General features: G+C 41.5%; 1 protein-coding gene and 1 non-coding gene across 3 annotated transcripts; both read right to left on the reverse strand.

Moving 5' to 3' along the window:
- Position 1: 1 nt before the first annotated feature.
- Positions 2-19363, reverse strand: mak16 (MAK16 homolog (S. cerevisiae)). 2 transcript variants are annotated; one of them, XM_056275818.1, is made up of 11 exons: positions 19055-19363; positions 18025-18090; positions 14813-14862; positions 9326-9435; positions 8630-8694; positions 7525-7676; positions 7197-7251; positions 6168-6242; positions 5143-5253; positions 1781-1846; positions 2-1482 (listed from the first exon to the last, which is right to left on the reverse strand). In XM_056275818.1, exons 2-11 carry the CDS (start codon positions 18037-18039, stop codon positions 1252-1254), a joined length of 930 nt encoding a protein of 309 aa, XP_056131793.1. In that variant the 5' UTR covers positions 18040-18090; positions 19055-19363; the 3' UTR covers positions 2-1251. The 2 variants fall into 2 exon arrangements, with proteins under 2 accessions (XP_056131793.1, XP_056131785.1); XM_056275810.1 differs by lacking the exon at positions 19055-19363 and having other exon boundaries at positions 18025-18324.
- Positions 19216-19317, reverse strand: LOC130127675 (small nucleolar RNA U13). Its single transcript, XR_008811844.1, has one exon. It is a non-coding gene; the product is annotated as a small nucleolar RNA U13 (small nucleolar RNA).
- Positions 19364-21070: the final 1707 nt, after the last annotated feature.

Raw genomic sequence — 21070 nt, forward strand, 5'->3', positions numbered from 1 at the left:
GTTTCATGGCCTCAGATTTTTATTTTTTTTTTTCAAAAGTGGTGGAAAATTATTGAGTTACTTCATTCATTGCTTGAATGTGAATATTTTTAGCACCAAACATTTGATTGTACCAGATTTTGTTTTTTGTCAAAGCCCTTGGAAAAAAAAAAATCTAGATTTTTTTTTTCTTTTCTTAGAAAATAAAAAGGCCAACATGGACTTGACGGGTTGTATTATATAAAAAAAAAACCTTTCAAAATAATTGGCACTTAAATTCAATGGAATCACTTGTGTAGGTTATTAAAAACCTGGAGTATGTTTATCTGTCTGAGAACATGAACTAAACTGATATTTACCATTAGTTAAGTCTTATTTCTGGTTAAATATTTTCTTTTGTCCATGTTCTTTTAAAACCTACAATACAGGACTGTAATTCCCCTGAAGACAAAACTTCGTGCAAACACAAAACAAACCCTTAACGTCTTACAAAAGCATCTACGTTTGCAAAACATCAACTCTTAAATCACTTCGCCAGTCATCGGAACCGTTTCATCATGGTTTCCAGTATGGTGGACTGGTGTGTGTTGGGACATGGTTTCCAGTATGGTGGACTGGTGTGTGTTGGGACATGGTTTCCAGTATGGTGGACTGGTGTGTGTTGGGACACAGTTTCCAGCATGGTGGACTGGTGTGTGTGTTGGGACATGGTTTCCAGTATGGTGGACTGGTCTGTGTTGGGACATGGTTTCCAGTATAGTGGACTGGTGTGTTTGTTGGGACATGGTTTCCAGTATGGTGGACTGGTGTGTGTTGGGACATGGTTTCCAGTATGGTGGACTGGTGTGTGCTGGGGCATCAATCAGTGATGACTCCGCCCCCCTCATTAAAAACACACTTATTCACAACTGACGACCAGACTGATGTCATCATAGCATGCCTGTTTGAAATAAAGAAGATGCAGCCAAATGTCTAATCCCACACCCAATCCTACACACACACTGGCAGGAGTGTCCCAGAGGTGGATGCAGAGTAATACACTGTGACTATAGGAGAGAACAGAAAAGAGTGTGTGTGTGTGTGTGTGCATGTGTGTGTGTGCATGTGTGTAGGAGAGGGAGTTTGGGAGTGAACCAGATAAGAATGATAATCGTCTGACAATACTCCACAGGCTTTGTGAGCAAGGCGCCCTCTTCAGGAAGAGTGCAGGAGTCCTGGGTTGAGGTCATTACCCTCAGTATGAGAACCCTCCAAGTGGGCAAGCGAGGTGTTTCAGAACGTCGTGTCTCTGGTCTTGGAGGCTGGTTCCATCTCCTGCTCATACTCGATCTCGACATATGCCCGCTTCTTCCTGAATGGGGTGGCCTTGGCAGGGGCCTTGCCTTTGGACTTGACCTTAGAACTCTTCATCTCCAGCTCCTCCTCTTCTTCGGTCTCCATCTCTTCGCTCAACTCCTCATCTTCTTGCTCTTCATCACTGCTGGTCTTCATGTTGTTCATGTCCTGAGAGAGAGAGAGAGAGAGATCACTTTATTTGTTAATTTTGTTAGTTTCCTGCATGGTTTTCCTTCTAGTTTTTCCCTTTTTCCTGGTCTTGACTTTAGTTTTATATTTCACACTTTGACACAATCTATTTTTTTTCCCTTCACTGTTGGGTCATTTTCATCTGATTTTGCAAAACTCGTTTTAAATAATGCTCTATCAATCATCACCACTTTCAAGCTGAACAACTTTCCACATGATGAAGATATTTTAGATCACTGTCGCCCAAAACTCCTAAAGAGTCCACATCGACATTTACCTCAAAGTCACTCAGGTCACTCTCTTCAACTTCTTCCTCTGCGACAAACTCCCGCTTGCCGACATCCTGAACACAGAGTGGACATGATTATTTCCAGCGAGAGGACCCGCCTCCTCTCTTAACCCCACCCTTTCCTGGGTACTCTTACACCAACAGCCAATCAGCTGTCAGCAGGCAGTTAAAAGCTTATATGGGAAGTTGACCCGAAAGCAGCCCTGAAAGCAGACATTAGTCTGTTTCCAACATTACGCAAACCAACAACGTGAACAAGGGAAAAACAGAATTCATCGGAAATGAAAGTGTTGAATAAATTCAGTTAATCCCAGGTTACTGTAAACCAGTTTAACTCTAACTGAGCCAGTTTAATGGAACTAGTCACTGGTGGGACGACTGTGCACGTGGATGGATCAATAATGTCGAGAAGGTTTTTACTGGTAGGTCATGACAGGATGAAATTAAAGATTTTTTTATTACCATTATGAATGCAATATAACACCTATTTTGCGGTCTATGACAGGGTGCTGAGAGAGTAGGTGTGGTATTGTATGAGGAAGTCGGGAATGACAGAGAGGTATGTAGAAGTGGTGCAGGATATGTATGAGGGCAGTGTGACAGTGGTGAGGTGTGCAGTTGGAATGACAGATGGGTTCAAGGTGGAGGTGGGATTACATCAAGGATCGGCTCTGAGCCGTTTCTTGTTTGCAATGGTGATGGAAAGGTTGACGGATGAGATCAGGCAGGAGTCTCCGTGGACTATGATGTTTGCGGATGACATTGTGATTTGTAGGGAGAGTAGGGTGCAGGTTGAGGAGAGCCTGGAGAGGTGGAGGTATGCACTGGAGAGAAGAGGAATGAGAGTCAATAGGAACAAGATGGAATACATATGCGTGAATGAGAGGGAGGACAGGGGAATGGTGAGGATGCAAGGAGTAGAGGTGATGAAGGCGTATGAGTTAAAATACTTGGGGTCAACTGTTCAAAGTAACAGGGAGTGCAGGAGAGAGGTGAAGAAGAGAGTGCAGGCAGGGTGGAGTGGGTGGAGAAGAGTGTCAGGAGTGATTTGCGACAGAAGGGTACCAGCAAGAGTTAAAGGGAAGGTTTACAAGATGGTAGTGAGACCAGCTATGTTATATGGTTTGGAGACAGTGGCGCTGGAGGTGGCAGAGTTGAAGATTTTCATTGGGAGTGATGAAGAAGGACAGGATTAGGAACAAGTATATTAGAGGGACAGCTCAGGTTGGATGGTTTGGAGACAAAGCAAGAGAGGCAATATTGAGATGGCTTGGACATGTGTGGAGGAGAGACGCTGGGTATATTGGGAGAAGGATACTGAATATGGAGCTGCCAGGGAAGAGGAGAAGAGGAAGGCCAAAGAGGAGGTTTATTGATGTAGTGAGGACATGCAGATACAGAGGACAGAAAGAGATGGAAACAGATGATCCCCTGTGGTGACCCCTAACGGGAGTAGTCAAAAGTAGTAGTATTAGTAATAGTATGGTGTAGTTCTTATGACTAAGGCTGGGTGTTGGTCACAGAAAATATTGACTAAAGTCACGGCAAAGTTGTAGACAATCACGGAAAACTGAAAAGATAATAATAGAGCTGAACGATTTGGGAAAAAAAGGAATGTTTTTATTTTTTTACGTCATATTTTCTGCGGATAGACCTATCATAAAATGATCTACTTCTCTGGCTAATATCCACGGTGCCTTGATGGAAGTCATGGACGTTTGAATTCATAAAACAATCTTTTCTCCAAGGACTGTTTTTGGGCTAGACTTTTCAAATTAACCCATGCCTTAAACTAAAGTAAAACACAACGATAATGTAATTTTGACTAAACATAAAGGTGACATGGTGAAATGGCAGAGCCTGTACTTTTCACTTTTATACTTTGACTACATTTCAGAGCCTGTACTTTTTACTTTCAACTTGAGTCAGTACTTCTACTTTTACCAGAGTATATTTTTACACAAGTATCTGTACTTCTACTTGAATAAAGAGTGTGTGTACTTTTGTCACCTCTGCTCGGGAGTAAATGTGTTGATGAACACTTGGTGATGGCTACAACTAAACAAATGGATCCAGAGGTCCTCGCTCTACTATTAGATTCTGATGGATCAGCAGCAAGATGAGACGTGAGAAGGCCCAAGATAGCATGATTTGGGTTGAACAGACAGTCAACGCCAGACCTGGTAGGCTGCATTCACATACTATTTTTAATTTTTTTGGATTTCCCCCCCCTAATTCTCCCCAATTGTATCCAGCCAATTACCCCATTTTCCAAGCCATCCCAGTTGCTGCTCCACCCCCTCTGCTGATCCGGGGAGGACTGCAGACTACCACATGCCTCCTCCGACACATGTGGAGTCACCAGCCACTTCTTTTCCCCTGATGGTGAGGAGTTTCGCCAGGGGGACATAGCACGTGGGAGGATCACACTACCCCCCCCCCCCAACAGGTGCCCCGACTGACCAGAAGAGGCACTATTGCAGTGACCAGGACATATACCCACATCCGGCTTCCCGCCCGCAAACACGGCCAATTGTGTCTATAGGGACCGCTGATCAAGCCGGAGGCAACATGGGGATTTGAACCGGCGGTCCCTGTGTTGGTAGGCAACGGAATAGACCGCTATGCTACCTGGACGCCCCTTCACATACTATTCGTACAAAGACTGCTCCAACTGATTATGCCAAAACAAAACTATCCAGTAAGCTCAACAGTTTTCTTTGTTGATTTGATGTAGACATGCTGACACATGTCAGAGACTACTGCGACTACCGTGACTGAGGTGCACAGCGTCTATGATTGTCTTTGAGTGAGCTAAAAGCCTTTGTTGGATAAGCTCGTGTATGGTGGCAGAGACCTGAACATTGAGAGCTTCTGGTCAGAGTTTTTTCCAGAGACACAATGGCAAGGAACCGTATCAAAAAAACAAAAACATGACATTTCTCCGTTACGACTACAGAGAAGAAAGGCTTGAGCGTCTGTCGGCTGATAAATTATCATATAAACCCGTTTTTCACAACATAAAGTGTTGAAACTGACCGGGTTGTAAAAAAACCAACAGGATTTATAGATGACAGCCTAAGGGCATGGTGTTTAATACTTTTGCATTAAAAGTAGGTAGTAGATGTTATTTTGACAGCATGCAGTTGCTGCAACAACATCCCCTGCTGGTAGGCGCATCTTCACATTTGCCTGGGTGTTGATGTAGAATTAAAGGGTTGGCTTTTCAAAATAGAGTTTTTTTGTTTTGTTTTTAACCACACTCTTCGATCCATTTGGTGGGTCGTGACCCACCAGTTGAGAAACACTTCTAAATCATACCAAGGCATCATCTAGTAAGCCTTCCTCACCTCATCATCCTCTTCCTCTGCCTCTACCTCAGACTCTGATTGGCTTTCATCCTCTTGTTGGTCCAGGACCTTGTCGAAGGCATGAAGGGGGAAGTTGTAGATGTCTCCATACTACCAAGAAAGACAAAGAAAGACCGAATTAGTTTCGATCACCGGGAAAAAAAAAAAAACTGTATAACAGGAATTGTTAACCCGTTTCATGTCCAACATCAAAACATTCATTTGATTTAAATTGGTTATCCTTAATGTCTTTAGCAGTTCCGTTTCATACTGCAAATTTTTGAGTTCCATTTGAAACAGATGTGATCCTGAATGCACAGGAACATTCATATGCAGGTCAGTTTCTGACAGGCTCTTATTTTGGTGTAACACCAGCAACATAATCTTGTGGTGGAGTGCACATATTCCAGAAAGACAACCGAGATGAGGGCCACGAATGGCTGCTGCTCCAAAAATGTCAGCGGGAGAAGATGTCCAATGTGGCATTTTTAATATGAAAAAATGACAGACAAGCCCATATAATACAAGAATACTACCTCTGTATGAGCACATTTACTGCAAACAGAATACATACTGCTACTATTTTTATATTTGTTAATAGTTAAAAAACTATTAAAACCCAGCCACTGAGGATACACAAACCCAGCCACTGAGGATGCACAAGCCAGTACATGCTTAGTGCCGGTGGTCTAAGTTCTCCTTTTAAAGTTCAGAGGAGAATCAGACAAGGCTGTTCCCTACCTGGCATGTTGCCTCCTTCCTAAGGGATGCATCATCTTAATAATCTTTTCTTTTTTTCTTTTACTATAGTCGTTTATCTGTGAAGCGCTTTGAGATCTGTCTCCCCAGATGAGAGGCACTATACAAACTCAATTTATTGTTGTTATTATTACTACTCCCTGGCCATATTAGCAGTAATAGTTTAAATGGGAAAAAAATTGTTAATAGTACTACTGGTATTACTATGACAGCCAATAGTCGCATGATTACTAAAGAGAATAACTGAAGGAAAGACAGCGTGCTACCGTTCCCTGTTTGAGTCTCTCCAGAAGCTCCTTCTCGATGGCGTTGTCCAGCTGGGCGGCGATCAGAGCTTTCTCCTACAAGACAAACAACAAACACACCATCAATAAACCTACGCTTATCTGTCTCTATAGCAAAACCCCACACATATGTATCATTAGGAAACATGTATACAAAGAACCTAATGTGAAGAACCTGGGTAACATATGGACCTACAAACACAAACAGTCTTCTGCAGCTAACAGGGTTTTCTAAGCTTGTTGTGTCTTGTTTTCTGTTTTAACAGTTATGGACTTTTTTTGTCCTGTTGTTATTCTGACTTCTTTTCTGATGAACTCCCTGCTGATGCAAATTCCTGGTACAAATTAGTTGACTGCCAGTAAAGTTTAAGCTCACATTTTAAAAATGTCTATATTGTATTTGACTTAAGATACTAACCAGAATGTCAATAAAAAAGGAGGTTTACTGACTGAAACCCCACACCCACTCTGCTGTGCTGCAGCGGTGGGGTGGGTGGGGTCTGGTCTGATCACAGAATGATTGACAGCCGGATAAACAAAAACAAATGACATGGTGGTAGTGAAAAAGTTTCAGTGCTGGTTAGTTATTTAATCTCTTGTGTTTTCAGCCTGTGTTTATAATAAACTGTCAAGGCTGGACAAAGTAGTTTGAAAAAGTATTGTGTGTGTGGATACTGAGTACTCTGCCCTACATGTAATCAGTAACCTATTCAGTTACAGTGATCAAACACAGTAACTTCATCAGACTATCTCTTCTGAAGGCACATTAAACAGTTGTGTTGTATCATGGATGTTATTTGTGCCACATTGCAGCTGATTGCTTGGTTAGGCCAAAGTAGGTTAGGTTAGGGTACTACATTAACGCAAACCCCTACAGCTTGGCCCTTTAAACTACATTTATTCTTTTATCCATTTCTCCTTATTTTGCCGACCTCATGATCCAGTCTAAACCCAGTCAGAGCCAGTCTACAGGACTCATCTGAAGTGGATGAATGACGTCTGAGCACTCACCTCTTTTCTCTTCTCCCTCCTCTCCACCTTCCTGCTCAGAGGAACCAGCTTCCTCCTAAAATGAGAAACCAGAAGCTTGTTAGCAGACCAGCTGAGTGGTGTGTGTGTGGGTCTGACTGTGTGTATATGAAACACAAACCAGATCAGAAAACTTTGGTTTCCCAAGCTATTTCCTAGCTAAATGGGTCGTGCCCTAAATGTGGTTCTGAGTTAACTCCTTCCAGCCATGTCAATGTCGTAATACCTGCTGTGTGTGTGTGTGTGTGTGTGTGTGTGTGTGTGTGTGTGTGTGTGTGTGTGTGTGTGTGTGTGTGTGTGCGTTACTCACTGTCGTTTGAGGGTGAGTTTGCGGATGCGGATCAGGTACTGTGTGATCTTGGTGAAACGTTGTTTACATTTGTGTCTGATGAAGCGAGGCCAGTAGATCAGGTTCTCATCTATCTGCTCCAATGCCGTCTCATAGTTCCTACTCAACTTCACCTGGGATGGACCACACACACACAAAATACACAACCTTATCAATACATATTAACAAACACAAAACAAAAAATTACCCAACACACCAACAGACCACAGCAATAATAATAATCATTACATTTGTAAAGCGCTTTTCAAGACACCCAAAGCGCTTCACATTGAAGGGGGGTAACTCACCTCAACCACCACCAATGTGTAGCACCACCTGGGTGATGCACGGCAGCCATTTTGCATCAGAACGCTCACCACACATCAGCTTGAGGTGGAGAGGGAGGAATCATTGAGCCATGGGGGGGGTGAAGAGGTGGCCAGATGGAGAGAGCCAGGTTGGGAATTTCGCCAGGACACCGGGGAACCCCCTACTCTTTGTAATAAGTGCCATGGGGTCTTTTATGACCACAGTGAGTCAGGACCTCAGTTTAACATCTCATCTGAAGGATGGTGTCTCCTACAGCAGTGTCCCTGTCACTACACTGGGGCATTGGGATTTTATTTTTTTGGACCAGAGGGAAGACTGCCCCTACTGGCCCACCACCACCACTTCCAGCAGCAACTCAGTTTTCCCGGGACGTCTCCCATTCAAGTACTAGCCAAGCCCATACCTGCTTAGCTTCTGTCATTCGGCACAGCCAGAGTACATGTTGGTATGGCTGCCAGCAATGACAGATTTCTCACAGACACATTCACACATTCACATTCACACACACACACACACACACACACACACACACACACACACACACACACACACACACACACGACATTGTTTTTCTTCTTCTTCTGACTAAATTGCTATCGGTGTTTGATAAACAGTCACTCACGTCACCTTTTCTACTTTAATAGAGACAGTGTCACTACTGTGCTGCCCTGATGTGGTTAAAACGACTCTGGCACCCTTACAGGTGTAATGTATTTCCAACATCTTTAAACTCATTCTAATATTGCAGTCCTCTCACCTTCTCCCACATCTTGGCAGGAAAAGCTGCTCTCTCTATGACCTTCATGTACAGGAAGCACTGACCTGGAAGTACAACAGCCAACATCAAATCAATACTCAACACTGCAGGCCTAATGAATACATCACACTGATTACCATGCTTGCACATACGTACGCACATGCACATAAATGAGTAATAACATCTGTAAAGCTACAATCCTGGAAATGTACATGCAAAAAATGTCCTTTTTTATACTTTCTATGTATCTCTGTTGTGTTTGAGAAAATAGTTATACATGAAAACCAGATCCTGCAGACTGTAGCTGGATGTGATGAGGATGGCTTGTGTCTGGTAGGACTTTGCCAGGAAAAATGACAGAGTGCATAGTGTTTCCCATCTTCATTTCATATCGGCCAAATGAGGAAGAAGAAGGCAGGTAGTGTTGAGTTTGAAGAAGTGAAGTTGTTATGTCTAACCAGCAGATATGACAGAACAAGCTGGTAGAAGACCTTTACCAACACATAGCACAACATTGATAAGTACAACTCAGCTTCTACCAGGTTTTATGTTTGTTTCTGACACAACAGCCCTGCTGACTCTCATTCATTTGGAATGGAGCTCAGACACCACCCACCTCACCACCACACACACTGGTACAATAACACCAACAGATTCAGGACTAGCTTCATGGACTTAGCAGATGGAAGGTTTTACCTTTCTCCTCCCGAATGGTGGCGTACTGGCTGTTGGCCAGTGGGCAGGATGCCCGGTTACACAGCCCGGTGATGTTGTACTCATTACGGCAGAAGTTCTGACTCTTTGTCCTGCAGGAATGGATGGATGAACAGACAGTTGAGTCGACAAGAGAGAGAGAGGAGAGACTGAATGTGGTGGCTGAGTATAGGAGGTTAGCTAATGCTAACTAGAGGTTAGCTAATGCTAACTACTCATTCATTTTTCATATCGTTTTATACATTTCCCTCCTCTGTTGCGCTCCCTGAGGTTTCCTATCTTTTTCTCCCTGTTAAAGGGTTTTTTAGGGAGCTGTTCCTCATCCGATGTGAGGGTCTAAGGACAGGATGTTGGGTTGCTGAGGCAAATTCGCAATTTGTGAAATTGGGCTATAAAATTAAAATAGACTTAACTACAGTTGCTTGATTGGTCAATATCATTTCCTATAACTGAATACCAAACTGTTGCTATGACAACCACAGAGCTGATTCGTAATGTTGTTTGTTTTCGTTTCGTTTATTTCGAACATGCTAAAATAACAAAATAAAATACACACGCAGGAATATAAGAACAAATGGAAATAATAGTGAAAATTTTTTGCAAACTCTCTGTAACAACACAAGTAATAACTAGACCATGTTCAAAAACGGCGTAGGATGAAGTAAAGAACTTTTATGGTCCTACCCCTGTCTTATACTTTATCAATCAAATCAAACCAAAACAAAACGTTCAAGACAAAACAAGGGTGGAAAACAAGAAAAATGCCAATGCATAGAGCTCAAAATAAACAAAACAGTACAAGTCAAACAAGGCACCTTACACGTCATGTATCATGTCATGTTATTCCAGTCCACCTCTTTGTTCATCCATCCTATATCTATTTAATATTTTGTTTTTAAAGAGTTGTTTAAACATACTTATTGATGTACACGTCTTCATTTATTTTGTACAGTTGTTCCATAGATTGACTCCTTGATGGAGTGAAGTTTTGCATTTGTCCTCACTAGTTGTTTTTTGAATATACATATTCCTCTGAGATCGTGTTTACTTTCCCTCCTTTGGAACAGCTTTTGGACACTGTTTGGTAACTGCTGATTTTTTACTCTGTACATGATTTGAATTGTTTTAAAGTCAACTAAATCATTAAATTTTAGTGCTTTCAGTTTGATAAAGAGTGGGTTTGTAGGCTCTCTGTAAGTGGTTTTGTTTACAATTCTTATGCCTTTTTTTTGAAGGATGAAAATTGGATCTGTGTTTGTTTTGTATGTGTTCCCCCACACTTCCACACAGTAGGTGATGTATGGAAGTATGAAGGAGCAGTACAAGGTGTACTATAGTGCTGGTTGATGCAGGAGATCTTTGGCTTTATATAGTATTGCAATTGACTTTGATATTTTTGCTTTAATATACTTTATATGTGGTTCCCAACATAATTTATTGTCTATTATTACTCCAACAAAGTTGATTTCCGACACTTTTTCGATTTCTACATCATTTATCACGAGCTTCTTGTTTGAGTTTGTTGACCGATTCCCAAATATTGTGAGTTTTGTTTTGCTTAGATTTAGTGTTAGTTTATTTGAATCAAACCAACTCTTTAGTTTCTTCAATTCATTTCCCACTGTATCCAAAAGTTGTTCCAAGTTGTCCCCACTGCAAATTAGGTTTGTGTCATCTGCAAATAAAAGGATTTTTAGTGCTTTTGAAACCTCACATATATTATTAATGTACAAAATAAACAACAATGGCCCCAACACTGAGCCTTGAGGAACTCCACACTTAACCATCATTAATTGTGATTTATAATTATTAATTTGCACATATTGGTTCCTATTATTTAGGTAACTGTATAGCCAAAAAAGAGCTACTCCTCTGATTCCATATTTTTGTAGTTTTATTAATAATAAGTCATGGTCAACCGTATCAATTTTTTTTTAGATCTAAGAATACTCCTACAGCATATTCTTTCTTTTCTATAGCAGTTGTTATCTCTTCCACAAAATCAGTGAGTGCAGATGATGTAGTCCTATTGGTTCTGAATCCATACTGTTGTTCACACAGTACATTATGTTTTGTGATAAAGTCATCCAACCTTGAGTAGAATATTTTTCCAGTATTTTAGAGAATTGTGAAAGCAAAGAAACAGGTCTGTAATTTGAGTGTGTGTCTATCTCCAGCCTTGTATATGGGTATGACTTTAGCTGTTTTCATTTTACATGGAAAAACACCAGTTTTCAGAGATTGATTGCATATATATGTAAGGTTTCACCACACACTCAATAATATCTTTAACTAGTGACATTTCAATACCATTGCAGTCTGTTGACTGTTTACTCTTAAATCTTTTGACAATGTCAGTAATTTCTTTTTCATCTGTTCCCTTTAAAAACAAAGATTCTTTTAGCTGTACATCTTTACTTGCCACGTCATTTCTACAGCCAGTGCTTGCAATCTCCCCAGCCAAACCAGCACCAACACCAAAAAAAAAAAAAAAAAAAAAAAAATCACTGAATTCATTAACAATTAAGGCCATATCATTGATAGTTTTATTATTTTTGGTTAGGAAGCAATTTGGGTATCCAGTTTCCCCCTTTTTATTTTTAATAATATCATTCAAAACCATCCATGTATTTTTTATGTTGTTTTTATTGTCCTCTACTAATTTGCTGTAGTAACCCCTTCTGCTGTTTCTCATAATTTTTGTCAGTTTGTTTTTATACGTCTTGTATTTGTGTTCCGATTCTTTTGTTCTCTTCTTTAAAAAGTCTTTATATAATACATTTTTCTTCTTACGAATTTAATAATCCCTTAGTTAAACATGGCTTTTCAGTAATTTTCTGTTTTACTACTTTCTTAACAAGAGGACAGTTTTTTTCATAGAGAGCTGTTGTTATTGACAAAAATGTGTCATAGGCTTCGTCTACATCTTCCACATAGACTTTATTCCAGTCTTGTTCCATCAGATCGTTTTTAAAAGAATTAATTGTCCCTTCTGTTTTTTGTCTAATTATTTTGTGTGTTGTAACATCCTTATTTGCCCCTGTACAGCTCTGAATGACTGCAAACACTGGCAAATGTGTCATTTATTATTAACCCACTTATTACTTTCCTATCCATCACATTAGTGAATATATTATCAGTTAGTGTAGCATTGTGATTTGTTATTCTGGTCAGGCGTGTGATTGAGGGATACAGGCTCATACTGTACATTGAATTAATGAATTCTGTAGTGGTATTGTGTTCAAGTGGGTTTAACAAATCAATTTTGAAGTCCCCACAAACAAAAACCATTTTCTTATTATTTATGTTCTCATATAGTATCTCCAATAACGTTTCCCTAAATGTATCAATACATGATCCTGGAGTTCTGTATACACAGGTTATTAGTATGTTTTTTTGATTTCTCTAGTTCTATTTCTACAGTAATGCATTCCATGATATTGTCTACTACTTGTGACATACTATTGATAGATTTACAATTATAGTTTTTGTCAATGTATAAAGCAACCCTCCACTCTTTTTTTGATTCCTATTCATAGAATACATCTCATATCCCTCAATATCGACCATGGCAGTTTGTTCCTCATTAAGCCAAGTCTCAGAGATGCTATTGCAGTGAATTGGTTCTTCAGCTGTCTTAAACAGTGTTGGATCTTTTACTCCATTCATTTTTGAATTTCTGTTAAACTGTTCCTCAGTACAGTATTCACAATGGTTGAGTGTGTTGATGTAGAAATTGTTCTCAGGATCAATATAATTTTCCATATCATGTCCTTTATGTTCAGTGAATTCAAAGGTTTTCAGTCCAACAGTTTCATATTCTGAGATCAGTACTTGTTGATTAATATCCCCAGTTGGAGATGAATGAAATGTGTCATTGAGGCTTGTCATGGGTTGTAATTGTCATGGATGTCAGAATTATGAGCTTTGCTGTTCTCCCAGGGTTGTCATCTCTGATACTTGTCCAGCTCTGCAATGTCCCTGATGGCCAGTACTTTAGCTTCCTCTGGAGATCCATTCAGTTTTATGAACACTTTACAGTTTGTTGTCCATGTTTATTGAATCCTGTTTTGCTTCTTCAAGATGCGTGCTTGTCTGGCAATGTCCGCGTTTTTCTTCGTCAAGTGCTTGTTGAGATACACATTGGTGCCTTTCAGCTTTCTTCCCTGCTTGAGCAGTGCTGTTATTTGTTTTCCTGCTCACAAAGCGAATTATTATGGCTGGTTTCACGTTTTTATCTTTTTGGGGAAGAGGATGACACACCTCGATATCTCTGCTGTCCACTTTTATCTCTTTACTGTTGAAGAAGGTGATCACTTGCTGCTCGAGGGAGACCAGGTCAGGCTCGGTGGGGCTCTGGATCCTTCGCTGCAGCCTTGGCGTAGGACCGAGGCCGGATTTCCAAGCCGCTAATAATCAGGTCATTCATCCTGGAGTATTGTTCCAGGTTTGCCACACGGCCCTCCAGTATGGTTATTTTTTTTAATCTTTGTTGTCATTTTGTCTTCTCAGGTCCTTTATTTCTCCTATCAAGTCCATTATCAGTTTCTGTTGTTTAAGAATTTTTGCGATCTTTTCCGACATAAAGTTTAGAGATTTCTTTATGTCTTCAGCTTCCTCCTCAGTAATTGTACTTGCCTTCTTTGGCCCCATCTTGTGCCTAATTGTTGTGTGTTATTAAACAAGATGAAAACCGTCGAGGTAGCAGGCTAGCAGTTAGCTGGTCCCTCCAATTTTAATGGGAGCTGAACATAGTTTGATATTCTATCAAGATTTTCACGTTTGATATTCTATCAAGATTTTCATTCTTTAAATCCCGTACATTTGCGGAAAACTTGTCAGACAAAGCAGATGTGTTGGCAACTGTTGTATAAAAGATGTTCTTCACAGGGACTAGGAGAATGTCAGTGCTCCTTAACTACTACTTCACTTTTACTTTTCCCTATAGGGGAAATTCTTTCTCTGCATTTAACCCATCCTAGCTTGTGTAGCTAGGAGCAGTGGGCAGCCGCCATGCAGCGCTTGGAGACTAACTCTAGTCTGTCTTGCCATGCCTCGGTCAGGGGCAAAGACAGGAGTATTAACCCGAACATTTCTTTTTTTTTGATAGTGGGGGAAACTGGCACTCCTGGAGGAAATCCACTACAGACACGGGGAGAACATGCAAACTCCACACAGAGGACGACCTGGGATGACCCCCAAGGTTGGACTAGCCCGGGGTTTGAACCCAGGACCTTCTTGCTGTGAGGTGACAGCGCTAACCACTGGGCCACCATAATGCCGTGCTGTTGATGGTTCTCTGCTACCTGGGACCCAGCCATAATCACAGTGAATCAAGCTCCACGCAGAGACCTCAGACATTTTAACCCAGTTAATGTTCAGGTAAATAATGCTTAACTGTGTCACACAATAGTAGATTGTTGTCTCCATCAACCAATCAATCAGCTTACACAGAGCTTCCAGACTTACTTGACTTTGAAGGAGCAGAACTGTTTGTTTCCTATGATGTCCCAGATTACCTAGAGAAGCAAATTAAGACATACATTAGCTAATCATTCAGGTGTTCCTGAATGATAACACATGCTGCTGAGGAAGCAGAACAGAATTCATTCTGTCATTTGTGTTGTAATTTCTTAACTAGACGATTCCTGTGGAAATTGTGTGTGTGCCTGTGGCTTGGTGCACATCCAGGATAATCAGCTGCCCTCATAGCTTGAAAAGTCATACCAATAATTTTTTTCCCCCCCAAGCATCACAAGGCTTCACTGAAGATACTGATGTATTATACCTGTACCTACCAGTACAGGGGGCTGGGGCACCGCCCCCTTAAAATATCAAGAGATGAAAATCTACTTCAACATGTTAAATATAATTTAGTTGTATAATGCAAATAATGATGAAATAAAAGTGTTTTTCAGTCTGTGAGCGCCTGTCAGCGGCCATTAAATATTGGTTCAAATGGTATTTGGTTGATTTCTGTCTGAATACATATACTTCCTGGGTGAGGGGCGCCAGCCAAATGATACCTTACGTAAGCCCTCAAACTTTTGGCGAGCAGGTGACCTGAGGCTGTTGTCCAATTGGTTTCTTCAGGTTTTCCATGGGGCGCAGTTCTGGACATTCCCACATTTATTGGCAGCGAATTGGCATTGTTTAATGTTTTTTGCTCTAATGTGATTGAACAATTCTCGTGGCTGTCAATCATGTTCACACCCAGCATGACACCTCATCTCGACTGCAAATCATCCACCGTCTACGAACCCTGATAAAATCTATAGGCTACATTGTCCTTCTTAATAAGTCTATGACCATGTGGACATTAAAGCAGCTGTCAGGTGTGCTGTGCCATGGTAAATTGCGCCCCCCCCCATTTTTTTTTAGCACCAGCCACCACTGGTACCTATGGTTTATGGTATAGGAGCTGTCACAGTTTAAAAACTGCCATCACCTCTGTGTTTGACAAGAACTTCAGAGCTCAATTTAACATGGCAGTCTATGGGAGTTTTGGTCAGTCAGCACTCTCTGTGCCTGGAGGTGATTTATCAAAAAACTGTAAATCATGTCACAATGAAGGTCACACTGGGTGATACACATTTCTCTATGTTTTGATATATCAGTTGTCCCCGATGGTTGGAAATGTGGGAATTAAAAGATTAAAAGTTTTGGGAACACTGTCAGAGATGCAGGTGCGTGGACGGTGTGCCTACCAACAGGCATACAACTTAAACTGCGATTTCGCGAAAACCATAATAATAACAGTGATAATACATTTTATTTGTGGGTGCCTTTCAGAGCACTCAAGGACACCTTACAGAATACAGTAAAAAAAACAGCAGCACTGTATCAGACAGCATAAAGTCAAAACACAGCAGGGTAGACAATAAAAATTTAACAACAGATAAGTATAAAATCATCATCTGCACAAAACTCAATGAGGCGTGGATCCGACTGAATATGGCAGTTTGAAAAGGTGCGTTTTGAGATGGGATGTGAAGGGTGAAAGAGAGTCAGTGTTGTGATGGTCTTGTAGATGAGGGATCCATAGGCAGGCGGGGGGCAGAATGACTGAAGGCTCTAGACCCCATTTAGTTCAGCGGGCGGGCTGATGGTGTAGTGAGTTGGAGAGCAGAAGAGGATCGGAGAGTGTGGGAGGGCGTGTGGATGTGAAGGAGTTCAGAAAGATATGAAGGAGCTGGGTTATTAAGGGCCTTAAAGGTGAGGAGCAGGATCTTGAAGTCAATACGGTATTTAACAGGGAGCCAATGGAGTTGGTGAAGAACAGGAGTGATGTGATCTATGGAAGGAGTTCTGGTCAATTGGTCCAGAATTCAGCAATTGAAGTTTATGAAGATATACATATATTAAGCTATCGATTCAGCCCAACAAATAAAATGTGTGCTCCGTTTAAAGTTCCAACCATGTATTGTATTTAGAAATCACGTCAGGACACAGCGCCGTCGCTCGACACAACCGCTACGTTGCATTCTTTATTTAGACTGACACAGCATCACAGGCAGACCCGATCAAACAACCCAGAGCCCGCAGGCATCACCAATCGATCCCAGCACAATAGAACAGCACCAAATCAAATGCAGCACTGTCGATGTGTGCAGACATAACACCATGTTTCTACGTTAAACTATGACGAAGTAATGTGGCTCCCGAGAGGATAGAGTTTCATCATTTTCACGACACTTTCCGTTGTTTTCCTATGGGAACATTTTTGCTTTTTTTGTGCGACTTCCATCACCACGGTTAACCGAATCGCTGGGAAAAGTCAAAGTACACCGTTCCCGACCAAACCGCGTGTTTCCATGTATGGTTTGCGGGGGATTTCTCACAGCTCCGCTAGTTACGCTGCGACGTTTGTTGGGAAAACAGTACGACGCGTGCGGCGCGTGCGCGTTCCACAGCAGGCACGTGAGAGGTCAGACCGCTAGCCGGCGAGGCTGCGCCAGCACAGCGTGCACCAGGAATACATGCGGGAGAATCCTTCAGGAATATCGGATTTCAACATTTAAAAATGACCCATCAACTGGCTTCCACGCTCAATACAATAAGCTGCGGCACTACAAGATTCAAAATATGCTGTGAAATTCATGTGAAATACTGGGACCTTTAGCACACCGCTACAACATTACGGGTTTACAGTTAGAATAGATCACTTCTTTTGCGTCCAATCGAGGCTGGAAATGTGTCTTTTGGCAAGAGATTACTGTATACTGTGACACAACAGTTTAAATCTCAACGAAAAACAATCCCGACATGCGCAGTAGGTTAGCTTCCTCCTCGACTGTCATGTATTCAGCCAGCGAATAAACACCATGTAATTACCGTGCGTCCCTTAACTGGTCTTCCGTTGATTAACCCTCATCCACTAACACTGATTAGCTTGTTGTGTGGATTGAAACTCGGCACATTTGACGACCCGTATTACGAAGCACCGGAAAGTTGAATCAGCTCATCTGGACACAGCGTTTAATTAACGTATTACTAACCCAAAGACCTGATCTGGCAATCGGACGTTTAGCTCGATTAAAGGGCAGACAGAGAGCACATCTCACATTAAAGGTGAAGTTAAAGAGCGAATGTACCGAATAGGAGGCTGCTGTTAACGTCACCGACCAGGTGAGGACAGCTTCAATAAAATAGGAAACATGAATAAATCTCTTCGTACTTACGTCATCATGCTGCATGTTCAAACCCTGGAAGAGTCGCTCTCAGCCTTGCCAACGCTGCTTTGTTTTCTGATTTACAAGATAAATAAATGATCGTGAAATGGGGGAAAAAATTTTAGTCTCCGAAGCCACATGGAGACCTTCTTCTTCGGCTTTACTGGCGGACTACAAACCAACGGTAGAGCCCATGCCGCCACCTACTGTGCTGGTGTGTATAACATCATGACTTTAAAGAAGTTATAGTCTGGATAGTCAACCTGTTTCGTTTAAGTATTTAAATAAAGCCATTTAAATCTGCACTTGTTGTATAGTAGGTTGCGGTATCACGAGGAGGCAAGATATGAATTTACTGGTTTAATAGAGAACGACTGGTACATGGGATTACTACAATCAGATGCGCTGTCACTACACCGAATGCCCTCTAGCGGCAACGTAGCATTTACAGGCCACTGTATTAATGCGAACAATAAAATAGTCCCACAACACAATTGTCCCATATCTCTAACAGAGCTTTGCCGCTCCACTCCCTTCCCATATCCACCGCCCTGCTTTTCAGTCTTTCTCTTTCCACACTGAACTTCCTATAACAATTCTTACTTTATTCTGACACAAAGGTAGGTCCATGTTAAAGACAAGAAACCTATAAGCACGTGTTCAACCGCTTCCTCGCAGGTAGAAAGAAGTGTCCCATCTATCCGACACGGTCTTTTTCATTGTGTATAAATCAGCATTGACTCCCGTATGTCCTAATCTACACCCAGAGAAAATAACATCTCCTTTCCAACCTTTACCTCTATTACTTCTCACTCTGTCAGACTTTTCGAATTTTGTGGCAATCTCTACCCTTAGGGTCGTTATTCCGTGATGAATGAATTTGTAATCTAGCTTCCCACCTCCCGAAATACGTTTATAAAATGTCATTATCGTTTTTGTCATCGATTTTATTAATCCGCGCACCATCTCTTCGTGTACAGCCCCTTGCATTGCATTATAATGTGCGCCATGTGCCCCGAGATCTGTGCGTTTCACTAACCGATTCCTAGGATGCGAGTTCGAGAGGAACCCTCTCATACAGGGCTTTGGGCGCATTAGAGCCGAGGCGTTGTGTTGCGGCAGCAGCATCAAAGCCGAGAAGCTGCCGAACTGTCCGAGCGACCAAATTCGGTTTTCACATTCATTTCAAATCCGGATCAAGATCAGAAGGGTTGAGGCGCATTGCGTAACAAGTGAACGAGCAGCACCTCTCACATAGATCATGTGACCTCCTCAGTCATCATTTGCTTGAACCAGAAGGATCGGCAACATGCCCGGCTAGGACCGTTATCGTTCCGTCTGACCATACTTTCTGGTAACGGGTCGAAATTCAGTAACCCAACAATTCACGTTCCTCGGGAACTGCATAAACTTACGAAAATGTCAATAATTATTCCGTCATACGAGGTATAGTTGTAGAGTTTAAAGGCGCACAATTACACGATTTACTCAGTGGCGATGGCTTGTGGGTACCAGGAAGTAAAACTTTTTTTTAAACAAATCTTTATTAAACTGGAAACTTGTAACGGGGTCACGTTCCGCAGTGACGACAAAATTCTCAAGTTAGGGGTAGAAACGTTGACAGTAGATGGCTGTGGTGACTCCGGAGTTTATAAACCCCACTAAGACATGTATCTATTATTACACACTGAACTACCAGTGTTTACTGCGTCAGTAGAATTTTTATTTCATTTTTTTCAAGGGACAGAAAAATGCAGCTACGTTGGAACTACATGGACGTCAATATCTACTCATATGTTTTCGTAATGTGTGTGTGTGTGGTGTGGTGTGAGTGTGTGAGTGTGTGTGTTAGTGTAGATAGCGGGACCGAAAACTAAAGCATTTATGATCCTAATTCTTTTTGGAGGTGGTAGGTATTGTCTCAGAGAGTAAGGGAAAAATCCCAGAAAATTAAAATTATGCACGATTATGCATAAATATGCAAAATATGCATTTTTGCAAAAATGCACTTATGATCCTAATTTTTTTGGAGGTGGTAGGTATTGTTCCAGAGAGGACCAGAAAAATAGCAGAAAATTAAAATAATTATAATTACGCATAATTATGCAAAATATGCATTTTCTAAAAATGGCTAAAAACCACTTTTCTCGGCATTTCAGATGATTCTGAGCATTTGGGGGAGGGAGTTGGAGTGGGGGGGTTTAGGGGCGGGGGAAGGCGGTTAGCTGGCAGGATGAAGAGGAGGGAGATTTAGACGGGTGGATAACCAAACCGCTACATTGTAGCGGGGTTCTTCTAGTGACTTAAATAAGACTGGATAAAAGGGAATAAACAATGCACAATAAACGTCTTAGTATTTCAAAGCAAATAAAGGTAATATTATCGTGCATTACACAGCTCATACTGTGCATATCATAAAGGTGAATGTGTTTCTACTCTTCAGAACAGAGATGAGGTGAGGACAGGTTTGACTACATGCTGTGCAGTCAGGGCAGCAGTAGTTTAATGGTTGCTGCCTGGCAGTGGCAGTTAGAGGGTTGCGGGTTCATTCCCACCTCTTCTGCGTGGTCTAAAGACATGCATGTCAAGTTTGTTGAAGAAATTAGTATGTCTTGAGTGAGCATCCCTGTTGTCTGCCCAGTGGACACTGGGAAAGACCTCAGTCCCCCCTGAATCCGCATAGGGCTTGTGGGTATACACGATCAGTGTAATGAGTAAATGACTTGGTACCACTGTCATGTAAAGAAGTCATAAGCATTTCATTACTTTTCCAGAAGCTTTTCTTTCTCATTTTTTGTCTTGCATAGTTTTCAGTCTAATCCAGCATCAACAAATGACAGATAAAAAAAAATCACTTAAAGTGGTGTTGGGACAACATTCATCAGAACAGTTACAATGTGCCCTGATGTACATCTGTGGTCTAGAACTATATGCCTTAAACGGCAATGTGTCTAGGTTGTCATTCCATCCAGTCACCACTCCTTTTGAATTCAATGATTCAATCAGAGACGGCAGGGGACTGATAAGTGAAACCAGCCGGTGTAGTTTGGTTAGA

Source organism: Lampris incognitus, chromosome 1, assembly GCF_029633865.1.
Source record: "Lampris incognitus isolate fLamInc1 chromosome 1, fLamInc1.hap2, whole genome shotgun sequence".
Lineage (NCBI taxonomy): Eukaryota > Metazoa > Chordata > Actinopteri > Lampriformes > Lampridae > Lampris > Lampris incognitus.

Bases quoted from the DNA above. Each gene is read 5' to 3' on its own strand.
- mak16 (XM_056275818.1), bottom strand. The intron at 9,436-14,812 runs GTAAGTCTGGAA...CCATTCCTGCAG, and splicing joins TTCTGCTCCTTCAAAGTCAA to GACAAAGAGTCAGAACTTCT. The intron at 8,695-9,325 runs GTAAAACCTTCC...TTGTACTTCCAG, and splicing joins CACCATTCGGGAGGAGAAAG to GTCAGTGCTTCCTGTACATG.